Source organism: Bufo gargarizans, chromosome 3 (assembly GCF_014858855.1).
Source record: "Bufo gargarizans isolate SCDJY-AF-19 chromosome 3, ASM1485885v1, whole genome shotgun sequence".
NCBI lineage: Eukaryota > Metazoa > Chordata > Amphibia > Anura > Bufonidae > Bufo > Bufo gargarizans.
In genome coordinates this window covers 456,179,256-456,197,815 of record NC_058082.1, presented here as the reverse complement: position 1 = coordinate 456,197,815, position 18,560 = coordinate 456,179,256, and the positions used below count along the sequence as shown (strand labels likewise).

Sequence of the window (18,560 nt, the reverse complement as noted above, 5' to 3'; positions counted from 1 at the left end):
CCAGTTGTCCGGACCCCGACCATCCTTCAGAGCGCTGCTCCTCTCCTGCACACTGACCGTGCAGGAGGAGGAGCTTGCCAGCGCACTTCTTCCTGCCCCAGGGGCGCAGTGAGAGACGGCTCCCTTCACATGCAGGCACCAGCGCTTTCATCCGGCACCTGCACGTGAAGGGAGCTTTCTCCCTTAGTGCGCTCACAGGTCCCTCCTCCCCTGCAGCAGCGGCAGCACGTAAGGGAGCTTGAAGTTCCAAAGGACACTTGCGTGCTGCTGGAGAGGGGAGGGACATCACCACTGCCACCAATGAAATAAATGTCACATTTGGGAAGGAAGGGGGGCGTGGAGAGGGCTACAGAGAGGCGGGAACACGTCACTGACTGCAGGAAAGGACTCCAGTCAGTGTCGTGTTCCCATCTCTCCTGGGCCATGTTCTTTAAAATTAAAGGTAACCTGATTAAATAAAGTGATAAAGCCCCATCAAACCATGATAGTTTTGTTCCGCATACAATTCCCATTATTGGGGCATTAGATGTGGACCCCTTAGTTTCAATGGAGCGGAAAAAGATGCAGACAGCTCAGAGTGTGCTGTCTGCATCTCTTGTGGCCCCATTGTAATTAAGGGGTCCGCATCCAATCCCCCAATAATGGGAATTGGATGCGGAACAAAACTATCATGGTTTGATGGGTGGCTTGGGTTGCCAGCCGGCAGTAGTTCACCAGCAAGGCTGTTATTTTAGTTCCCTTGCCGGTGCAAGAATTTTCCTGTAAGGACTGTTAGGGTACTTTCACACTTGCGGCAGGACTGATCCGACAGGCTGTTCACCCTGTCAGATCCGTCCTGCTGCTATTTCGCCGGACTGCCACTCCCCATTGACTATAGCGGGAGTGGAGCTATGGCGCAGCATGGCAGTGATCGCCACACTAAAAAGTTGGACATGCAGGACTTTTAGTCCAGCAATCTCTGGCCGTGATGTGCCGTGCTGTCCCGAGCACACGGGCACTTGCGGCATGGTGGATCCGGCGGGCTGTTCACCTGCCAGAACAGCCTGCCGGATAGCCACAGGTAAAAATACTCTAAAAGACATAAAAAATTCTTTGGTCTTCCCCCTGCAGGAAAAAAAAAATCTGTGATAAAACCTAATAACAAAGAAAGTGTCACAGAAAATTGCGTCATGTAGAAATAAAAAAAAACTCCTCCAAAATTATTTTTGCATCCCAAAAAATAAAAGTGGCCCATTACACCACCAAATCGCTAAATCACAAAAAAGTGTCTGGCCATTAAATGGGCTGTTTAGTTTGAATAAGAAACCAGACAACACTTAAGAATAGGATGCAATAAAGAACAGAGCAGTACCTACCTAGAAAATCCAGCACTGCTGTTCTGGTTCTCCCTACTAGGCTCTGTTTACTTGGGTGCAACAGCAACTTCACAAATGACTGCTGCAGCCAAGAGGCCAGTTTGGCTGCAGTGATCACATGTTATGGACATGACATCACCATCGCAGCTGAGAAAACAGAACCTAGATAGGAAAACTTGAGCGGCAGTTCTAGAGTTGCAGGGTAAGTACCATTCTATTCTTTATTCAGGCTAATCTTCAGTGTTGTCTGGATACATTCTGAAACCAGACAATCTTTTTTTATTTGGTTCATTGGAGATGTTTAAAATGCAGTATGCTCCAAGTCATACTTTTTGACATTTTTGACATATCCGTTGTAATAGAAATGTAAGAACATATAAAAAAAACTAAAAAATTTGTGAAAAACACGTGAAATCCATGGGATTCGCAAACCAAAAATAAAAACCACTATAAGAAAGTGTGTATTTTTAATGGAGACCTTGTACTATTATCTCATTCTGTTGCAATATTTAAAGATCATCAAAATTTTATTTCTCGTGCTTTTTTCCATGGGGGACACAGACCATGGGTATAGCTTAGAGGTATTAGTAGGAGGGACACTATGCAAATGAAAGAGCTCCTCCTCCTCGGGCTATACCCCCAGACTCCACCAGGAGGAACTCAGTCTTTGCTTAGTGTCTGGTGAAGGAGGTTGACACTCTCTGATTCTACTCCTTTTTGTTATTTTTATTCTAGATGGGGACACAGGTCGGCATGGCGCCTTCCTGGTCCCCCATGGAGTGCCCGCCGCCGTCTTTGGGACGTTGCCTGGCTGCCTCCATTTCCCCCCAAGAAGATAAGTGGATCCGGGCTCGACCTGTTAGCTCCGGCATCCCACCAGCTGCTGGGATGCCTGCTGCCTACCCTCCTCCAGAGCACTGTTCTCCTGGATTGGAGTCAGAAGTCTGAAGAGGCGCATCCCTGCTGGTCTGGACATCGAGGGAGCATGCTGAGCAGATAAGTGTTGCAATCCCTCCCCCTCCCTCTGTGTCTATTTGTCTGTGGCTGCCTGGGTGAGCTTGAAGAAGGATCCTGATGGGGCACTTTCTTCATTTTGGCACTGGAGTACTGGCATCTCTTCCCCTTAAACTGTGGGCTTCAGCGCTTCTCTCGTCGGGCCTTGGCTGCTGCGCTCCCTCAGTGCCCGCCGGCAGGCCGCTCCTCCACGTGGTGCGCTTATTTTCGCGCATATTTTCGCGCGCGCATATTTTCGCGCGCGCGCTTATTTTCGCGCGCTTTTTTCGCGCCATAATGACGCGTTAGGGGAGGCGGAGCCTCGGCATGCCGCTCTGACTCTCCTTACACTGGAGACTCTGTTTGCTCATGGCCGTGCAGCTCCTCATCACTCTACTCCGTTTTGTGCCAGGCAAGCTGGTAGCTCAGTGGTACTGCTGCTGTTGCCCCATGTCCAGGCTTTCTGAGTTCAAAGCCCCTTTCAGCCTTCAAAAATTGTTTATATTATTCTAGATGGGGACACAGGTCTGCATGGCGCCTTCCTGGTCCCCCGTGGAATGCCCGCTGCCGTCCTTGGACGCTGCCTGGCTGCCTCCATTGCCCCCCAAAGAAGACAAGTGGATCCGGGCTCGACCTGCAGCTCCGGTATCCCACCAGCTACTGGGTCTCCTGCTGCCACCCTCCACCAGAACACTGCACTCCTGGACAAGGAGTCAGAAGCCTGATGAGGTGCATCCCTGCTGGTCCTGGAGTCGAGGGAGAAGTTCTGCAGGAGCAGATAAGTATTACCTGCATCCCTGCCTTACCCCCCTCCTCCACCCCTCCTCCACGTCCCTGGGGGCCTGCGGTCCCCACTTGGGCATCTGCCATGTCCAGCGCGGCCGCTAAATTGGTCTTAGTCACCAAGGCAACCATGTCCTTTAATCCTGTGGCGCTAACGACTCCATCTCTCTCAGTGGTCCCCACAGTGGGTGACTGACTACGAAGAGGCAGCGTGAGCGGCAGCATCCCACCTCGGATGTCTCTGTCTCTCCACCCCCCTCACCTCGCCGGTGGCGCTTGCGGACTGCTCTTCCCCCTCCCTAGGGAGAGTACTCCGAAGGAGAATTATCCGGCTCGGACGAGCCACGTCCTTTTTGGACTATAGGGCATTTTCAAATCCTGTGACGCCAACCACCTCTCTAAGTGGTTTTCCACAGAAGACGCCCGAATACTAACAGGGAGCGTGAGCAGCAGCATCCCTCCTCGGATGGCGCGTCTAGAGGCGCGTTCGGGCGACTCTCCCCTCCCTTAGGGAGCGCAAGTCTGAAGGAGAATTTCCGGCTCTGATTAGGTCATGGAGCGGGACCCCTCGCCTAAGCTCTCCACCAGGGTGGCTGACTTAGTGGTGACTGTCCGAGACACCTTTATTCTCCAAGGGGATTCTCCTCCTTCCACTGGTCAGGAGTTCCCCCTTTTTCCGTCCAGGCAGTCGGAGACTACCATGTTCCCGGTCCATGAGGGATTTTTCCGCGGTCATGTCCAGGGCCTGGGGTGGTCTTAATAAGGTTCTCGACCACCCAGCGCATGAATATACTTTCCTTTCCCTGCTGACGGCGAGGAGAGGTGTCTCCTCCCCCTAAGGTGGATCCTCCGGTGGCCGGATTAGCCAATTATGTGGCCCTTCCTGTCTTAGTCAGTTCCTCTTTCCAGGATGCTGTAGACAGACGCATAGACTCTCTTCCAGGTCCTTTTTTCGCTGGCAGCGCGTCCCTGTGACCTACCTTTCACTCAGCAGGGGTAGCCAGTGCTCTCTCGGTGTGGTTACAACACCACCACCAGGAACTGGTGGTACGAGATGCGGCTACTAACACACTGGAGTTGGTTCTCCAGATGTCTCAGGCTTCTAACATTCTTTGCGAAGCTTCTAGGGACATTGTTTCCCTCTTTGCCCGCAGGTTGGCCATCTCTGTCACTCAGCGCGAAGAGATCTGATTGAAGGTGTGGGACGCTGACGCCTCCACCAAGCGTTCCCTTGCTAATCTCCCCTTTGGGGTTTCCAGGCCTTGTGGGGATCAGCTGGACGAGTTCGTCTCTGCATGCCTTTTGCCATTTCTCATCTGGTAGGCCGTCGCCTGCTTCCTCCGCCGGGGGTCTCAGGTCGCCCGCAAAGAGCCCTTCCTTTGCACCAGCCTTCCCGGCACTAGAGGGCCCAGTCAGCCCGCCCTGCTGCTCCTAGGCCTATCACATGTCCCGATTGCGGAATCCCACCATCGATTCCTGCGCTTCGCCATTATGGGTCGACACTGTCAGTTTGTCGCCCTTCCTTCGGGTTGGCGACCACCCCGCGGGTCCTTGCCACGGTCCTGGACCGCTCATGGCGCTTCTTCGTACCAGGGGCATTCCTTTGCTGCCCTGTCGGGACGATATCCGGATAGAGGCCCCCCTCTCTACCGCAGACCACGGACAGCGTCCGGATCACTGTTCAGACCCTGGAACGGTTCGGCTGCCTGGTAACTTTCCCAAACTCCTGCCTCTTCCCGTCCCAGAGGCTCTCCTTCCGGAGGGTGATTTTGGACACCTCGGCTGCCAAAGTATTCTACCAGCCTTCAAGTCCTCCCAGGTCCAGGGGGCAGTGTCGCATCTGCTGCGCTCCCCGTGCCTCTCCATTCGGGAATACTTGCAGGTCCTGGGTCTTATGGTAGCCTCTTTCGAGGCCTTTCCATATGCCCAGTTTCACACTCGCCTGGCGCAACAGGAGATCCTTTACCTTTCAGCGGGTTCGGGCAGTTCTCCCTTGGTGGCTGTTCCCAAAGAACCTGAGGTCGGGGAGTTCCTTTCTCGCATTCTCCTGGACGATCGCCGCCACCGATGCCAGCATCCTGGGTTGGGGGGGCGTTTTCCAGTCTCGCACGGTTCAAGGAATTTGGCCGGCGGCAGAGTCTCGCCTTCCAATCAACTTTCTGGAATTGAGGGCGATTTTTTCCGCTCTCTCTCTCCTATTGGACCTCTCTCCTTGCGGGCCTCCCAGTGCGGGTTCAAACGGGCAATGCCGCGGCCGTGGCCTATATCGACCATCAGGACGGGACCCGCAGCCGGATGGTGATGCAGGAGGTGAAGTGAATTCTGACGTGGGCGGAGACTCACGTTCCGGTGTTGTCAGCAGTTTGCATTCCAGGAATGGACAACTGGACAGCGGACTTTCTAAGCCACAACACGGTGGATCCAAGCGAGTGGTCTCTGCATCCAGAAGGGTTCGAAGAAATCTGCCACAGATGGGACCGTCCGGATGTGGACTTAATGGCGTCCGGGTTCAACAACAAGATCCCAGTGGTCCTGGCTCGCGCCCGAGATCCGGAGGCGTACGGATGGATGCGCAGGTGTCTCCGTGGCAGGACTTCAGCCTCCTCTGTTTTCCTCTCCTACCAAAGGGTCTACGCCAGTTCGAGGCGGAAGGGACTCCGACCGTTCTCATCACCCCAGAGTGGCCTCGCCGCGCGTGGTTTTTCGGACGTGGCTCGGTTGCTGGCGGACGCCCCATGGCCTCTTCCCGACGGACAGGACTTACTGTCTCAGGGCCCGTTCTTCCACCGGAATTTGCGGTCTCTTCGTTTACCGGCGTGACTGTTGAAACCGCCATCCTGATAAAGATGGGGTTCTCGGATTCAGTGGTTAGGACCATGATCAGTCCGGGGAAGTCTTCTTCCTCCCGGATTTACTATCGTACCTGGATGGCCTTCCTATCCTTTTTTGAGGGTTCGGGGTTCCCTCCCCTTCGGTTTTCCATCTTGATGGTACTGTCTTTTCTTCAGTCTGGGCTTGTGCAGGGACTGTCGCTTAGTTCCCTGTAAGGTCAGGTTTCGGCGCGGGCCGTCAGAGGTCCCTTGCTCTTAAGGGTCCGGTGGTGACCTTTCTTCGGGGGTGGCGCATTCGGTTCCCCGTATGTTCCCCCTTTGTCTCCTTGGGATCTCAATTTGGTTCTGTGCGCTCTGCAGTCGGCTCCCTTCGAGCCTTTGAGGAGGGTCTCTCTGACTGTTCTCATCTGGACTTCCTTGTGACCATAGCTTCTGATACAGCTACATAGCGTAGTGATTAAAGTTCTGGGCTATTATGCAGTGGCTGTGAGTTCACGTCCCATCACGAGCTTTTAGGTCAGACTGGTGTCGAAGCTGGCCGCTCTTTCCTATCAGGAGCCTTAATGGTTTTCCTCCAGGATTAAGTTGTGCTCCGTCCAGTCCCCTTCTTTTTGCCCAGGGTGGTCTCTCCCTTCCGCCTTGATGAGGATCTTGTCCTGCCTTCCTTTTGTCCTTCTCCGGCTAACCCCAAGGAACGCACTCTGCATTCCCTGGATGTTGTACGGGTCCTGAAGGTGTGTCTCGCGGCTACTGCTTCCGTCCGCCGTTCTTGGCGCTCTGGATCTGCTTGGCTATTTCCGCCGCATGTCACGCTTGTGGTGGAGTTCCCCCAGCTAGAATTGCCGCTCACTCCATTGGGGCGGAGGGGGCTTCCTGGGCAAGACGCAGTCGTGCCTCTGCGTCTCAGCTGTGTACGGCGGCCACCTGGTCGTCCTTGCATACCTTTGCAAATTTTTGTCAGTAGCATTCACTGGCTTCGGCTGATGCGGCTTTGGCCGCAGGGTTTTGCAGGCTGTGGTTCCTGTTTGACCGTTGGGGCGTTCCTCCTGGCGGTGCTGATATTTTTTCCCACCCCATGGACTGCTTTTGGACGTCCCATGGTCTGTGTCCCCCAATGGAAAAAAGCACGAGAAAAGGAGATTTTTGTGAAACTCACCTGTAAAATCTTTTTCTCGTCTTTTCCATTGGGGGACACAGCTCCCACCCATTATTCCTGTTGCAGGAGGGGTCTTTAGTTCGGTTTTTCTGTTTCTGGTTGGACCTTATGGCTTGGTCCGATGGTTTCCATGATTTTTTCTTGCTCCTTCTCCTACTGCTTGTGCAACGCCTGAGTTCCTCCTGGTGGAGTCTGGGGGTATAGCCCGAGGAGGAGGAGCTCTTTCATTTGCATAGTGTCCCTCCTACTAATACCTCTAAGCTATACCCATGGTCTGTGTCCCCCAATGGAAAAGACGAGAAAAAGATTTTACAGGTGAGTTTCACAAAAATCTCCTTTTTTAGGTCATATCATCCAGCCCTAGGCTTATGAGGGAGAGAATGTAGCCTAAGATAGAACACCAACCCTTTAGACAGAAGGAGCAGGAAAGTTTCAGAGTAGCACACTAGAAACAATTATAAATCTGAATGTAAATAGTTCTACAAAGTTTGCAAGGCATTAAAAAGATGGCATCTTTACTGTTGCGTTCAGCTCGGACAGACCCAGGTATGTGGACCTTTAATTAAAACTAGTTGAGTACCCCTGCTGTATGGAGATCCGTGTACAGTATTAGAATGTATAGGCTCCGATGAGCCGAAGTTAGTTGTTTGCAAAGTCGTGCGTGACTTCATTGAATAACTTCAGTAATTGATTTTTATTGTGGAAAACCACTTTAAAGCTTGAAACCGAACTCTGCTTCGGTTCCGACTAGTACCTCAGAACTAAAGCAGAGTTCGGTTTCAAGTTTTAAAGTAGTTTTCTACTTTAAAACCACTTTAAGAGACTTCAGCTTAAACATCTGAAACTCGCTTCGCTCAACACTAATAGTAGGCATCACCATGTGCAAAAACGCCCGTATTATTAAAATATAAAAATTTTATCCCGTACGGAGAAAGTCAGAATGACCAATTCGCTTCTCCCACAAAAAATTAAGTAAAAAGTTATCAAAATGCAGTACAGTATAAAAACGCAAGAAAAACTATACTTATGTGGTATTGTCATAATTGTATTGACCTGGAGAATTAAATTTACTGGTCAGTTTTACCATATAGGAAACGCCATAAGTACAAAACCCATAAAACTGTTACGGAATTGCGTTTTTTTTCTTCCAATTTTACTCCATTTGGTTTTTTTTTCTAGTTCCTCACTGTATTGTATGCAATATTAAATGGTGGAATTAGAAAGTGCAACTTGTTGATGTGGAGGTATGCTTTGGGTCACTGTCCTGCTAAAAGGTGAAATTCTTCTTCGTCAGCTTTTTAGCAGAGGCCTTCAGGTCCATAGGAACCACAGCTCTGATACTGTGTGTGTGGTATGTGTGTGTGTGTGTGTGTATGTGTGTGTATATATATATATATATATATATATATATATATATATAACAAAGGATCGACTCCAGCTTCTGACGTATAAAAATAATTAGTTCTTTATTGGCTTCCAAAATTTAAGATCTGACACACATCACACGGAAAGACAAGTTGTAGTTGTGACGCGTTTCGGGCTATGGTATTGAGCCCTTCATCAAGACAATTGTCACAACTACAACTTGTCTTTCCGTGTGATGTATGTCGGATCTTACATTTTGGAAGCCAATAAAGAACCAATTATTTTTATACGTCAGAAGCTGGAGTCGAGCCTTTGTTTTTGGACATTTCAAATGTGGCTGGGTTCAAGCCCTATCCTCCGTGCTTCACAGGGATCTGAGGTGAGAGCTGCAATCTTCTGTCTTTGTGTGTGTATGTGTGTATGTATATATATATATTACACACACACATATATTAGAAAATGATGGCGGCACTGAAAAAAAAAATATGCTGTCTGGTGCTAAGTCCAGGGATATAGCTGCTTACCCCATATGTATAAAGATGAAAACCGGACAGCACTCCAAGTAAAAAAGCAATTGATTTTTATTCACCCATGTGGAAGGCAACGTTTCAGCTCATACAATAGCCTTTCTGAAGGCTCTTGTATGAGCTGAAACATTGCCTTCCACATGGGTGAATAAACATCAATTGCTTTTTTACACACACACACTCTCTAGCTGAAGGAACCCTGCTTTACTCGGGTGTATTTAATCTATTTTATTTCATGTTTGTGTGTGTCGTTAAAAGATATCAACACTATCCACTAGAACAGTGACCTCTTCAGCACCCCGCCCCCAAAACGGTGACCTCCACAGCATACCGTGACCTTAACAGTGGCCTTTTCTGGATCGGGGGCGTGTCCTTTTGAACAGCTCATTCTAAGACAGTAGCACTATACTGTCTGAGTGTAAGCTGCAGGGAGAAAGTCACCCTCCCTCCGACCCCTGCAGCTGACAGAAGGTGACTTTTACCTTCATTTTTTTCAATCCCTGTTGGCTCAGGAGTGTGAGGGGCGTGGCCTAACCAGATCAGGGGTGTGATTTAGTGAGACCTGGGGGCCGGGTTTTGTCTTTTGAGGGTGGACACATTGTGGCAGGGGGCGTGTCTGGGCTCCTTCCTGCAAGAGTGACGCCCCTCTGGGCACCTTACTTGCTCATTTGCATACCAAATAAACTGAATTTTCAGAGGATAAAAACATCTATTGCTGGAACAAAGGCACATCTGGAAATAAGGTACTAAGTGCTATTATACTAACGCTTTACTTCAATAGCGATTATCCTGGTGACAGATCTCCTTTAAAGCTCATCTACAGCAGAGAAGAAAAATGACTGGTTTGTTATGGAAACCTGGAGTAAAACTGTGTATCTGGAGGAACAATTCACTGACGAGTTTCTGGTGTTAGGTATACGTTCCACCATCAAAATTATATCACTGTAGTACGGAACGCTATGAAAATTAGATAAAACTAATACTTTATTTGTTTTTTCAAAAAAAGGGGGGAGGGGAAGGGAAAAACTACAACCTATATATAAAATTCTAGATGACCACCTAACCACAGTGTCTGAAGGCGGATCAAGATGGCACATGAAAACCGCAGTAGGCGGTACTGCTCAGGTGTGGATAGGGTCACTAGAAAGTCCACTACTGGTGCGTTACTAAAGGCTGCACCACCAGGCCGGCCGGCCGTGATGAACTGATACAGCCAGAAATGTGCACCGTGGTACGGACAAAGTGCTCTGCTCAAAAGAACCGGCTTGGTGTGCCCTGGACTAAATTTAACAAGCTAATCCGTTGGAGTGCCGGCCCTACGAGCACGAATCAAGGGACACTAAACTTAGCTGGGTAGCGCAAAAGAAAGGCTTGATCGCAGCTGCTCACATACTACAGAGGGCTGGGGTACCACAGACCTCAACTGCAGTGTGAGCGCAATACAAGTCACATGCAAAAAGCATAAGTTTGCCCCCACTCATCGCTCAACGCGTTTCGCCTTGTGTGACTCGTCAGGAGCATAAAATGTGGGTTAGAGACAAACGGCAAAATAAGCTGCTAACCTCCGTTACAGAGGCTGCAGCTGTCGGCACTGAGTGGCCATTCAGTGCTGACAGCTGCAGCCTCTGTAACAGAGGTTAGCAGCTTATTTTGCAGTTTGTCTCTAACCCACTTGTATTGCGCTCACACTGCAGTTGAGGTCTGTGGTACCCCAGCCCTCTGTAGTATGTGAGCAGCTGCAATCAAGCCTTTCTTTTGCTCTACCCAGCTAAGTTTAGTGTCCCTTGATTCGTGCTCGTAGGGCCGGCACTCAGACATCTGGTTCATAACCGAACAGATGGTTCTCATGTAGGTCGGACCCTATGGGTAGATGTTTATCAACGGATTAGCTTGTTAAATTTAGTCCAGGGCACACCAAGCTGGTTCTTTTGAGCAGAGCACTTTGTCCGTACCACGGTGCACATTTCTGGCTGTATCAGTTCATCACGGCCGGCCGGCCTGGTGGTGCAGCCTTTAGTAACGCACCAGTAGTGGACTTTCTAGTGACCCTATCCACACCTGAGCGGTACCGCCTACTGCGGTTTTCATGTGCCATCTTGATCCGCCTTCAGACACTCTGGTTAGGTGGTCATCTAGAATTTTATATATAGGTTGTAGTTTCCCCCCCCCCCCCCCCTTTTTAAAAAAACAAAGTATTAGTTTTATCTAATTTTCATAGCGTTCCGTACTACAGTGATATAATGTGTATCTGGAGGCCCTGCGAGCTTCTATTGGCTGTTAAGAGTCATGTGACCAAGATTCTATTGGCTAGTGCATTATTTGTGAATATATCGGGAATGATACATCCTAAAGAGCTGAGACCTGGTTTAAAACCTTCCCGGACACCCAATGTACCTGTGTGCCAAATTTCGTGATTGTAAATGCGACGGTGCGGATTCCTTTAGCGGACATACATACACTATTTGGAACGATATGGATTTCTGCACAGATTGGTCATAAAATGGGATCTGATCTTCATCTATAGGTGAAACTTAAAAAAATTAGAATATCATGCAAAAGTCCTTTTATTTCAGTAATGCAAATTAAAAAGAATTGCATTAATGCAGCTTAAGGGCCCTTTCACACTTGCGTTGTCCGGATCCGGCATAGAGTTCCGTCGTCGGGGCTCTATGACGGAAGAATCCTGATCAGTTTTATCCTAATGCATTCTTAATGGAGAGAAATCCGTTCAGGATGCATCAGGATGTCTTCAGTTCCGGAACGGAACGTTTTTTGGCCAGAGAAAATACCGCAGCATGCTGCGCTTTTTGCTCCGGCCAAAAATCCTGAACACTTGCCGCAAGGCCGGATCCGAAATTAATGCCCATTGAAAGGCAATGATCCGGATCCGGCCTTAAGCTAAACGTCGTTTCGGCGCATTGCCGGACCCGACGTTTAGCTGTTTCTGAATGGTTACCATGGCTGCAAGGATGCTAAAGTCCTGGCAGCCATGGTAAAGTGTAGTGGGGAGAGCAGCATACTTGCCATCCGTGCGGCTCCCGGGGCGCTCCATAGTGACGTCAGGGCGCCCCAAGCGCATGGATCACATGGAACACGTCATCCATGCGCACAGGGCGCTCTGACGTCACTCTGGAGCGCCCCGGGAGCCGTGCGGACTGAAAGTATACCGCTCCTACTATGGCAACCAGGACTTTAATAGCGTCCTGGCTGTCATAGTAACACTGAACACATTTTGAAGACGGATCCGTCTTCAAATGCTTCCAGTACACTTGCGTTTTTCCGGATCCGGCGTGTAATTCCGGCAAGTGGAGTACACGCCGGATCCGGACAACGCAAGTGTGAAAGGGCCCTTAAATGAGAATTTTGTGAAAAGGTTCAATATTCTAGGCTCAAAGTTTCACACTCTAGTCAGCTAATTAGTCCATACCCCCCTGAGCAAAGGGTATCTCAAAATTGTGACTTTGGGGTTTCGTAAACTGTAAGCCATAATCATCCAAATTATAACAAATAAAGGCTTGAAATATCTCGCTTTGCATGTAAAGAGTCTATCTCATATGTTGGTTTCATCTTTTAAGTTGCATTACTGAAATAAGTGAACTTTGCACGATATTCTAATTTTTCGAGTTTCACCTGTAAGTCACAACAATAGACAATCACAGTCTGCTTAAACTAATAACAAACAAAGAATTAAATGTTACCATGTTTTTATTGAACACCATGTAAACATTCACAGTGCAGGTGGAAAAAGTATGTGAACCCTTGGATCTATTAACTGGTTGAACCTCCTTTGGCAGCAATAACTTCAACCAAACGTTTCCTATAGTTGCAGATCAGACGTGCACAGCGGTCAGGAGTAATTCTTGACCATTCCTCTTTACAGAACTGTTTCAGTTCAGCAATATTCTTGGGATGTCTGGTGTGAATCGCTTTCTTGAGGTCATGCCATAGCATCTCAATCGGGTTGAGGTCAGGACTCTGACTGGGCCACTCCAGAAGGCGTATTTTCTTCTGCTTAAGCCATTCTGTTGTTGATTTACTTCTATGCTTTGGGTCGTTGTCCTGTTGCAACACTCCTTCTGTTGAGCTTCAGCTGGTGGACAGATGTCCTTAAAGGGTTTCTACCACTTGCTTTGCACACATTTCGTTTTCAGACACTAGCGATCCGCTAGTGTCTGATGCACAATACAAGCTAAGTATTATATTCTTCTGTTCGGCCGTTTGGTTTAAAAAAAGCACTTTTATATTTATGCAAATGAGCCTCTAGGTGCTATGCGGGCGTCTTTTCAGCACCTTATAATTCCAAAGGGTTCACATACTTTTTTTGCAACTGTATATATATAGATAGATAGATATAGATAGATAGTTGAGAGATTGCACCTAGGCTCTTGAAGTGCTGTTTTTTTTTGTTGCATAAAATATATATATATATATATATGTGTGTGTGTGTGTGTGTGTATATTGTATGTATTTATATATTCCATTTGTGGAGTAGCTGTAGGCGTATGAATACACGGGGACTACTAGCATGTCTATGGCGCTGTGGTTATGGTAACCTTCTATGTCATCTTTTTAATGACGGATTGTGCTGCTAATAGTGGGTGTCCTGTGAAATGTGCCGGCAGCATGGAGGCGGCGTTCCCCTCTTGTGAAATAGCAATCTATATCACTTCTCAAGACTGTCGCTCTTTAAGATTCAGGGCAGCGCTTGCTTTCTAGGTAAATCCTCTTAGAGTGAATTTGAATTTCTATAGACTGCTGTCTGCCTTGAGGTATTGTCGTCTCTGAACTGCAGTGGCCTCTCCTGCATAATAACCATTTCACACAGCAGTAGCCGGCTTCAGTACCGCAATATCTGTGTGCGGTGCAGACGCTGCTTGTCGCCAGCTCTGCGCTCAGGTTAGCGGGCTTTCTCCTTCTTGCTCGCCATCGGTGAGTGTCTTCCTCCATCTCTCTTTGTGCTGCAGTTTGTCTCATTATATCTACTATACATGGAGCATATGCCTGGTTACAGGACAGGATTGCTGCTTTTTTGCCTTCTGCCTTTTAATGCTATTTTTCTGCTTCATTGCTAGCTATCATTATACATCGATTTGTCTCTGGAACATGAAAGATGGCTAATTGTCTCTTTAGCGTACCCGATTATTAGTTTATTTGTAATGAAATGTATTGGACTTGGATTCTGCATGTCTATTTAGGTCACTGATCGGAGAGCGTGAGATGACAGCATTCATGTCACCATTGCCTGCGCTGTGTAATTGTGTCTAGATTGTGTGGAGGGAACATTTGCATAATGCGCCTCCATTATCTCGCCGCTATTATTTACTTCATATTTAGTCATTTCCAAATTCCTCATTTCCATGGTAACTGTCCCAGTCTAGTCCTGTGCATGAGCACACAAAGGGTGAATGCATTTTTACAGGTAGGTGTGCGAAATCTGTTTGTAAATGATTGTAATGTCATAAATCATAGCAAAATGACAGTTCCCGGTGACTGTGACCTGAAGGGCCATCATCAGCGGGTTCCAGCCACTAGGTACTTGTCGTAGCATGTGTATTTCTATGCCTGGCTATCCGTCCACCGCTCTGTTGTTTGGCGGTGGTACTACTAGTACTCCTGCCCTCTTACTCTCAGGTAGTCTTCCTATAAATGTGTAATGTGTCTTTTTTTTCCCTTTTTGCAGCATTTTCAGTTGGCTTTGATTGACTGTAATCCCTGCACTTTGTCCAAAGCTGAAAGTAAGTACGATACTTTAGATATTTGTTGTGAAATTTCCATTTCTTGTAACCTTATGTGATGTTAAATTAGTTTTACGGGCACCATATATTGACGACCTATCCTCACGATGGGTCATCAGTATCTGATAGGTGGGCTCCGGCACCCCCGCGATCAGCTGCTCCCTGTAGCCTCTGGAACTAGCACTTTGAATGGAGCCGAATGCAGAGCCCCATTCATAGTGTAGTGGCCGAGCCGGGTTGCTGCAGCTCAGCTCCCATTCACTTCAGTGGGAGCCCACCTGCAGTAACCCAGCATGGCCACTACACTATGAATGGGGCTCTGCATTCGGCTCCATTCAAAGTGCTAGTTCCAGAGGCTACAGGGAGCAGTTAATTAGAAGAGGTGCGGTGTGTCTGATCCTGACGATTGGAAATCGATGACCTACCCTGAGGTCATCAATATGAAATCAAGTTGGGAAAGAGTTATGACAATCACAGAAAAACAGAGGAGCACCAAGGGTCTAGGGCCGCCCTTGGTGCACTGAAGCTCTAATTTGCATATTGGGTTAAGCTCTCCTTTCTCTGGGGCAGTGCACTGTATATTTGCCATCCAGGTATTGTTTGATCAGCTTGATTCACCGTATAAGATGCTATGCCTATTTTGATAGGGTTGATCTTGCTGATCAGATCCAATTCTCTGTTTTAATTTTTTTCTCTTTTTTGTTTAAACAGTTCAGTTTCACATTGCTCACTTGTACGAAACCCAGGTAAGACGGCTTTAATGTATACTCTCCTATGGAAACTGTTGTACAGCTTCAACCACTGAATCTGGCATGTCCACAGCTTTACATGTTCTTTTATTGATGGCCCACAAATATTCAGGGCGCAGAGTCCAAAGCAGCTTTCTACCTGTGACGTAAACGTTCTTGTAGCTGCTCTAGACCTGAGGATATGTGGGGTGGGGGCAGGTCATTGAGAAGACTGTGTATGGAGACATATTTTCAGGTAATGCTCCATAGGATGACATGCCACTAGAGAAATTGCACAAGTATATAGGTGGGGAGTATGTGCCAGAGGATTTTGGCGGTGGCACTTGGGTTTCTTGCAGTATGTATGAATTGACTTTCTTTGACCTAATTTCTTTACCTTTTGTTTCTATTAACAGAGAAAGTACCACTCTGCAAAAGAAGCGTATGAGCAACTTCTGCAGACTGAAAACCTTCCTATTCAAGTAAAAGCTACTGTTTTACAGCAGTTAGGTGAGGAAGCGCTCTCTTTTCGGCATACTCATTGGCCTGTGGTGGAACGCTATGTATGTCGTGCAGCGTGAAGGGAGGGGCCTTAGGGCAAACAAATATGTTGAGGTACAAAGTGCTTTGCCAACCATACCAGCAGTGTTGACCCTGGCATATATCTGATGGGTAAGCATTTCACATTACAGACCATGTAGACGTGTTGGATAAGGATTCACAATGCCTGGTACCTACCTGTCCTTTTGTGAACATCATCTCAGCTGGACAACCGAATTCCATATGACAAGGCATGTAGACGAGACAAGCCCACTGCAATGAGCAGCTCTCCATTTGTTGGTCGAGAGCATGTTTCACATGGATGTCCATTCATTTCTATGGAAACCATGTAATAAAACATTTGAGTGGATTGACTGGCTGCATTTTGATAGTTAAAATGAGCCTCGGCTGATTTTTAAAATGCAGTTAGTCTAAGTGTCCATTCACCGGTCCGCAAGTGTTTTGCAGTCTGCAATTTGCGTATCCGCAAAACACTGACAACAGTCATGTGCGCTCCGCATTTTGCGGACCGCACATGGCCGGCACTATAATACAAATGCCTTTTCTTGTCCGTGTGTTTTGCGTGTGTCTCTACAACATCGCAGATCACACTTGTGTGTGGTATAGGAGCCTTGTTTGGCGGCACAATGAGTGAAAAGGCACAACATTGAGAAGGCCGCGGCTTCTCAAACAGCTAATCGGTGGGGGTCCTGGGTGTCGGATCCCCGGTGATCAGGAGCTGATGATCTATCCAGAGAATAGATCATCAGTTTAAACAAAGTGCAGAACCCCTTTAAAGCTTTGTTTTTTTTTTGGGGGTTTACAAAATTGTACTCATTTCAAAATGGTAGAAAATAAACCTTCGGCGTAAGTAAGTCAGGGGTACGTAGTGAGCAGATAATACAAGGTAAGCTTGAAATGTTACTGTAAAACTGTATCTATATACTTAATCACCTATATTTGGATCTGAGCTCATGATGCATTTGGTCATCTGCATATTTCAGTGATTTCCACTAGATACTATACAATTAAGTTTATATAGGGCTGTGGAACATGATCAAGTCTGGAAGCAGCAGAGACCGGTCAAGCTGCCTGAACACTATATAGCTGTAATAATTGTGTGTGCACCCGCTATATATCTGCCATTTTACTTGGAATCTGAAGCACTGATTGTTCTTATTCCATGTCACTAGGATGGATGCATCACACCGTTGATCAGTTGGGAGATAAAGCCACAAAGGCCAGCTATGCGATCCAGTATCTGCAGAGATCATTAGAGGCAGATCCCAACTCTGGTCAGTCCTGGTATTTCCTTGGAAGGTAATCCTATTTCTACTTTTCTTAATCAGTCTTGCCTAATATTGTATAGTCACCATAGCGTAAGGTTCTGAAATGGTTAGGTTTCGTTGGTATAAACCACATCTAAGAACTGTTTCTCCAGATATAATTTTTATTTATTTGTTATAACTAAACTTTATCCACCATAGATACTTATGGTGTGTCACTAGGATATGATATAAATTGTGAGCGTCCAACTGGCAAGACCCCTACAACCCTCAGAATGTTTGCTGACACAGCAGTGATCCTGGCCAGTTATTTGGCAGGGGGGCTGGGTTGCAGTTCCTCCTACATTGCAGGTGGTGCCGTTTTGTGGTAGAAATGCCAGTGGGAACTCGGTTGGTACCTTTCTTCTTGGGATTGGCCCAGGGCCTAGAGGTCACACCTTAGCAAACATATCCCTTTTATATGCATTAATAACAGAAGGTATGAATACTCCTTCAAAGGAGTTGTGCAATAATGAAGCAGGGATTGGCAAACCTGTCAAGAAAATATTACTTACCAGCTTCCCGGCAACTACCCCCTGCTCTTTCACATGGCGCAAGGGGGTCTGGTTTCCATCGCGGCCAGTGATGGGCTTTGACGATTTCAAACTGGATGTTGACATGGAAGGAGCCCAGGCCTGGAGGAGAAGGAGCGGAGGTCCGGCGCCAGGAAGCACATAAGTAATCTTTCCTTTATGAGTCCAGCCAAGTGGGGAGGGGAAATTCATGCAATCACCCCTTTAAGAGTAGGTTCCCCTGTCAGCACATGACTCCAGCAGCCTGTTGCACATGCAGTGGTATTTGTCCCGCTAAAAGCCCGCATTTATACCTGATCCCTGTCGGATCACATTATAGTCAATGGGGATGCGACGGTGTCCGTTGCTCTGTTGGAACAGGCTACTGGCGTTCGCATCAGCAATTTGAATGTAGCTTAACAGATGTGAGTAACCCCTTTTTTAACATGGTTTGACTGTTTTCTCACACATTTGGAGAGTGTGATTTTTTTTTCCTGCTGTTGTAACGACACTGGACCGTATTGGGTAACGTAATATTAGGTAGTTGCTGCCGCACTTTTTAATATCTCTTTTTTGCTTTGAAAGGTGCTACTCCAGTATTGGCAAGGTTCAGGATGCCTTTATATCCTACAGGCAATCTATTGATAAGTCGGAGGCGAGTGCGGACACATGGTGTTCTATAGGGTATGTTGTACTTTTATTTCTCTTTT

At 47.6% G+C, this 18,560-nt stretch overlaps 1 protein-coding gene across 6 annotated transcripts in view; it reads left to right on the top strand.

The window, feature by feature from the left end:
- Window positions 1-18,560, top strand: part of KDM6A (lysine demethylase 6A) — a 133,892-nt gene that overhangs the window by 65,579 nt on the left and 49,753 nt on the right. For all 6 annotated transcript variants that reach the window (XM_044283589.1, XM_044283588.1, XM_044283591.1 and 3 more), the window contains exons 7-11: window positions 14,691-14,745; window positions 15,457-15,491; window positions 15,890-15,983; window positions 17,207-17,333; window positions 18,436-18,534. In XM_044283589.1, the coding sequence (XP_044139524.1) occupies window positions 14,691-14,745; window positions 15,457-15,491; window positions 15,890-15,983; window positions 17,207-17,333; window positions 18,436-18,534 (410 nt within the window). The remainder of the gene's footprint in view (window positions 1-14,690; window positions 14,746-15,456; window positions 15,492-15,889; window positions 15,984-17,206; window positions 17,334-18,435; window positions 18,535-18,560) is intronic.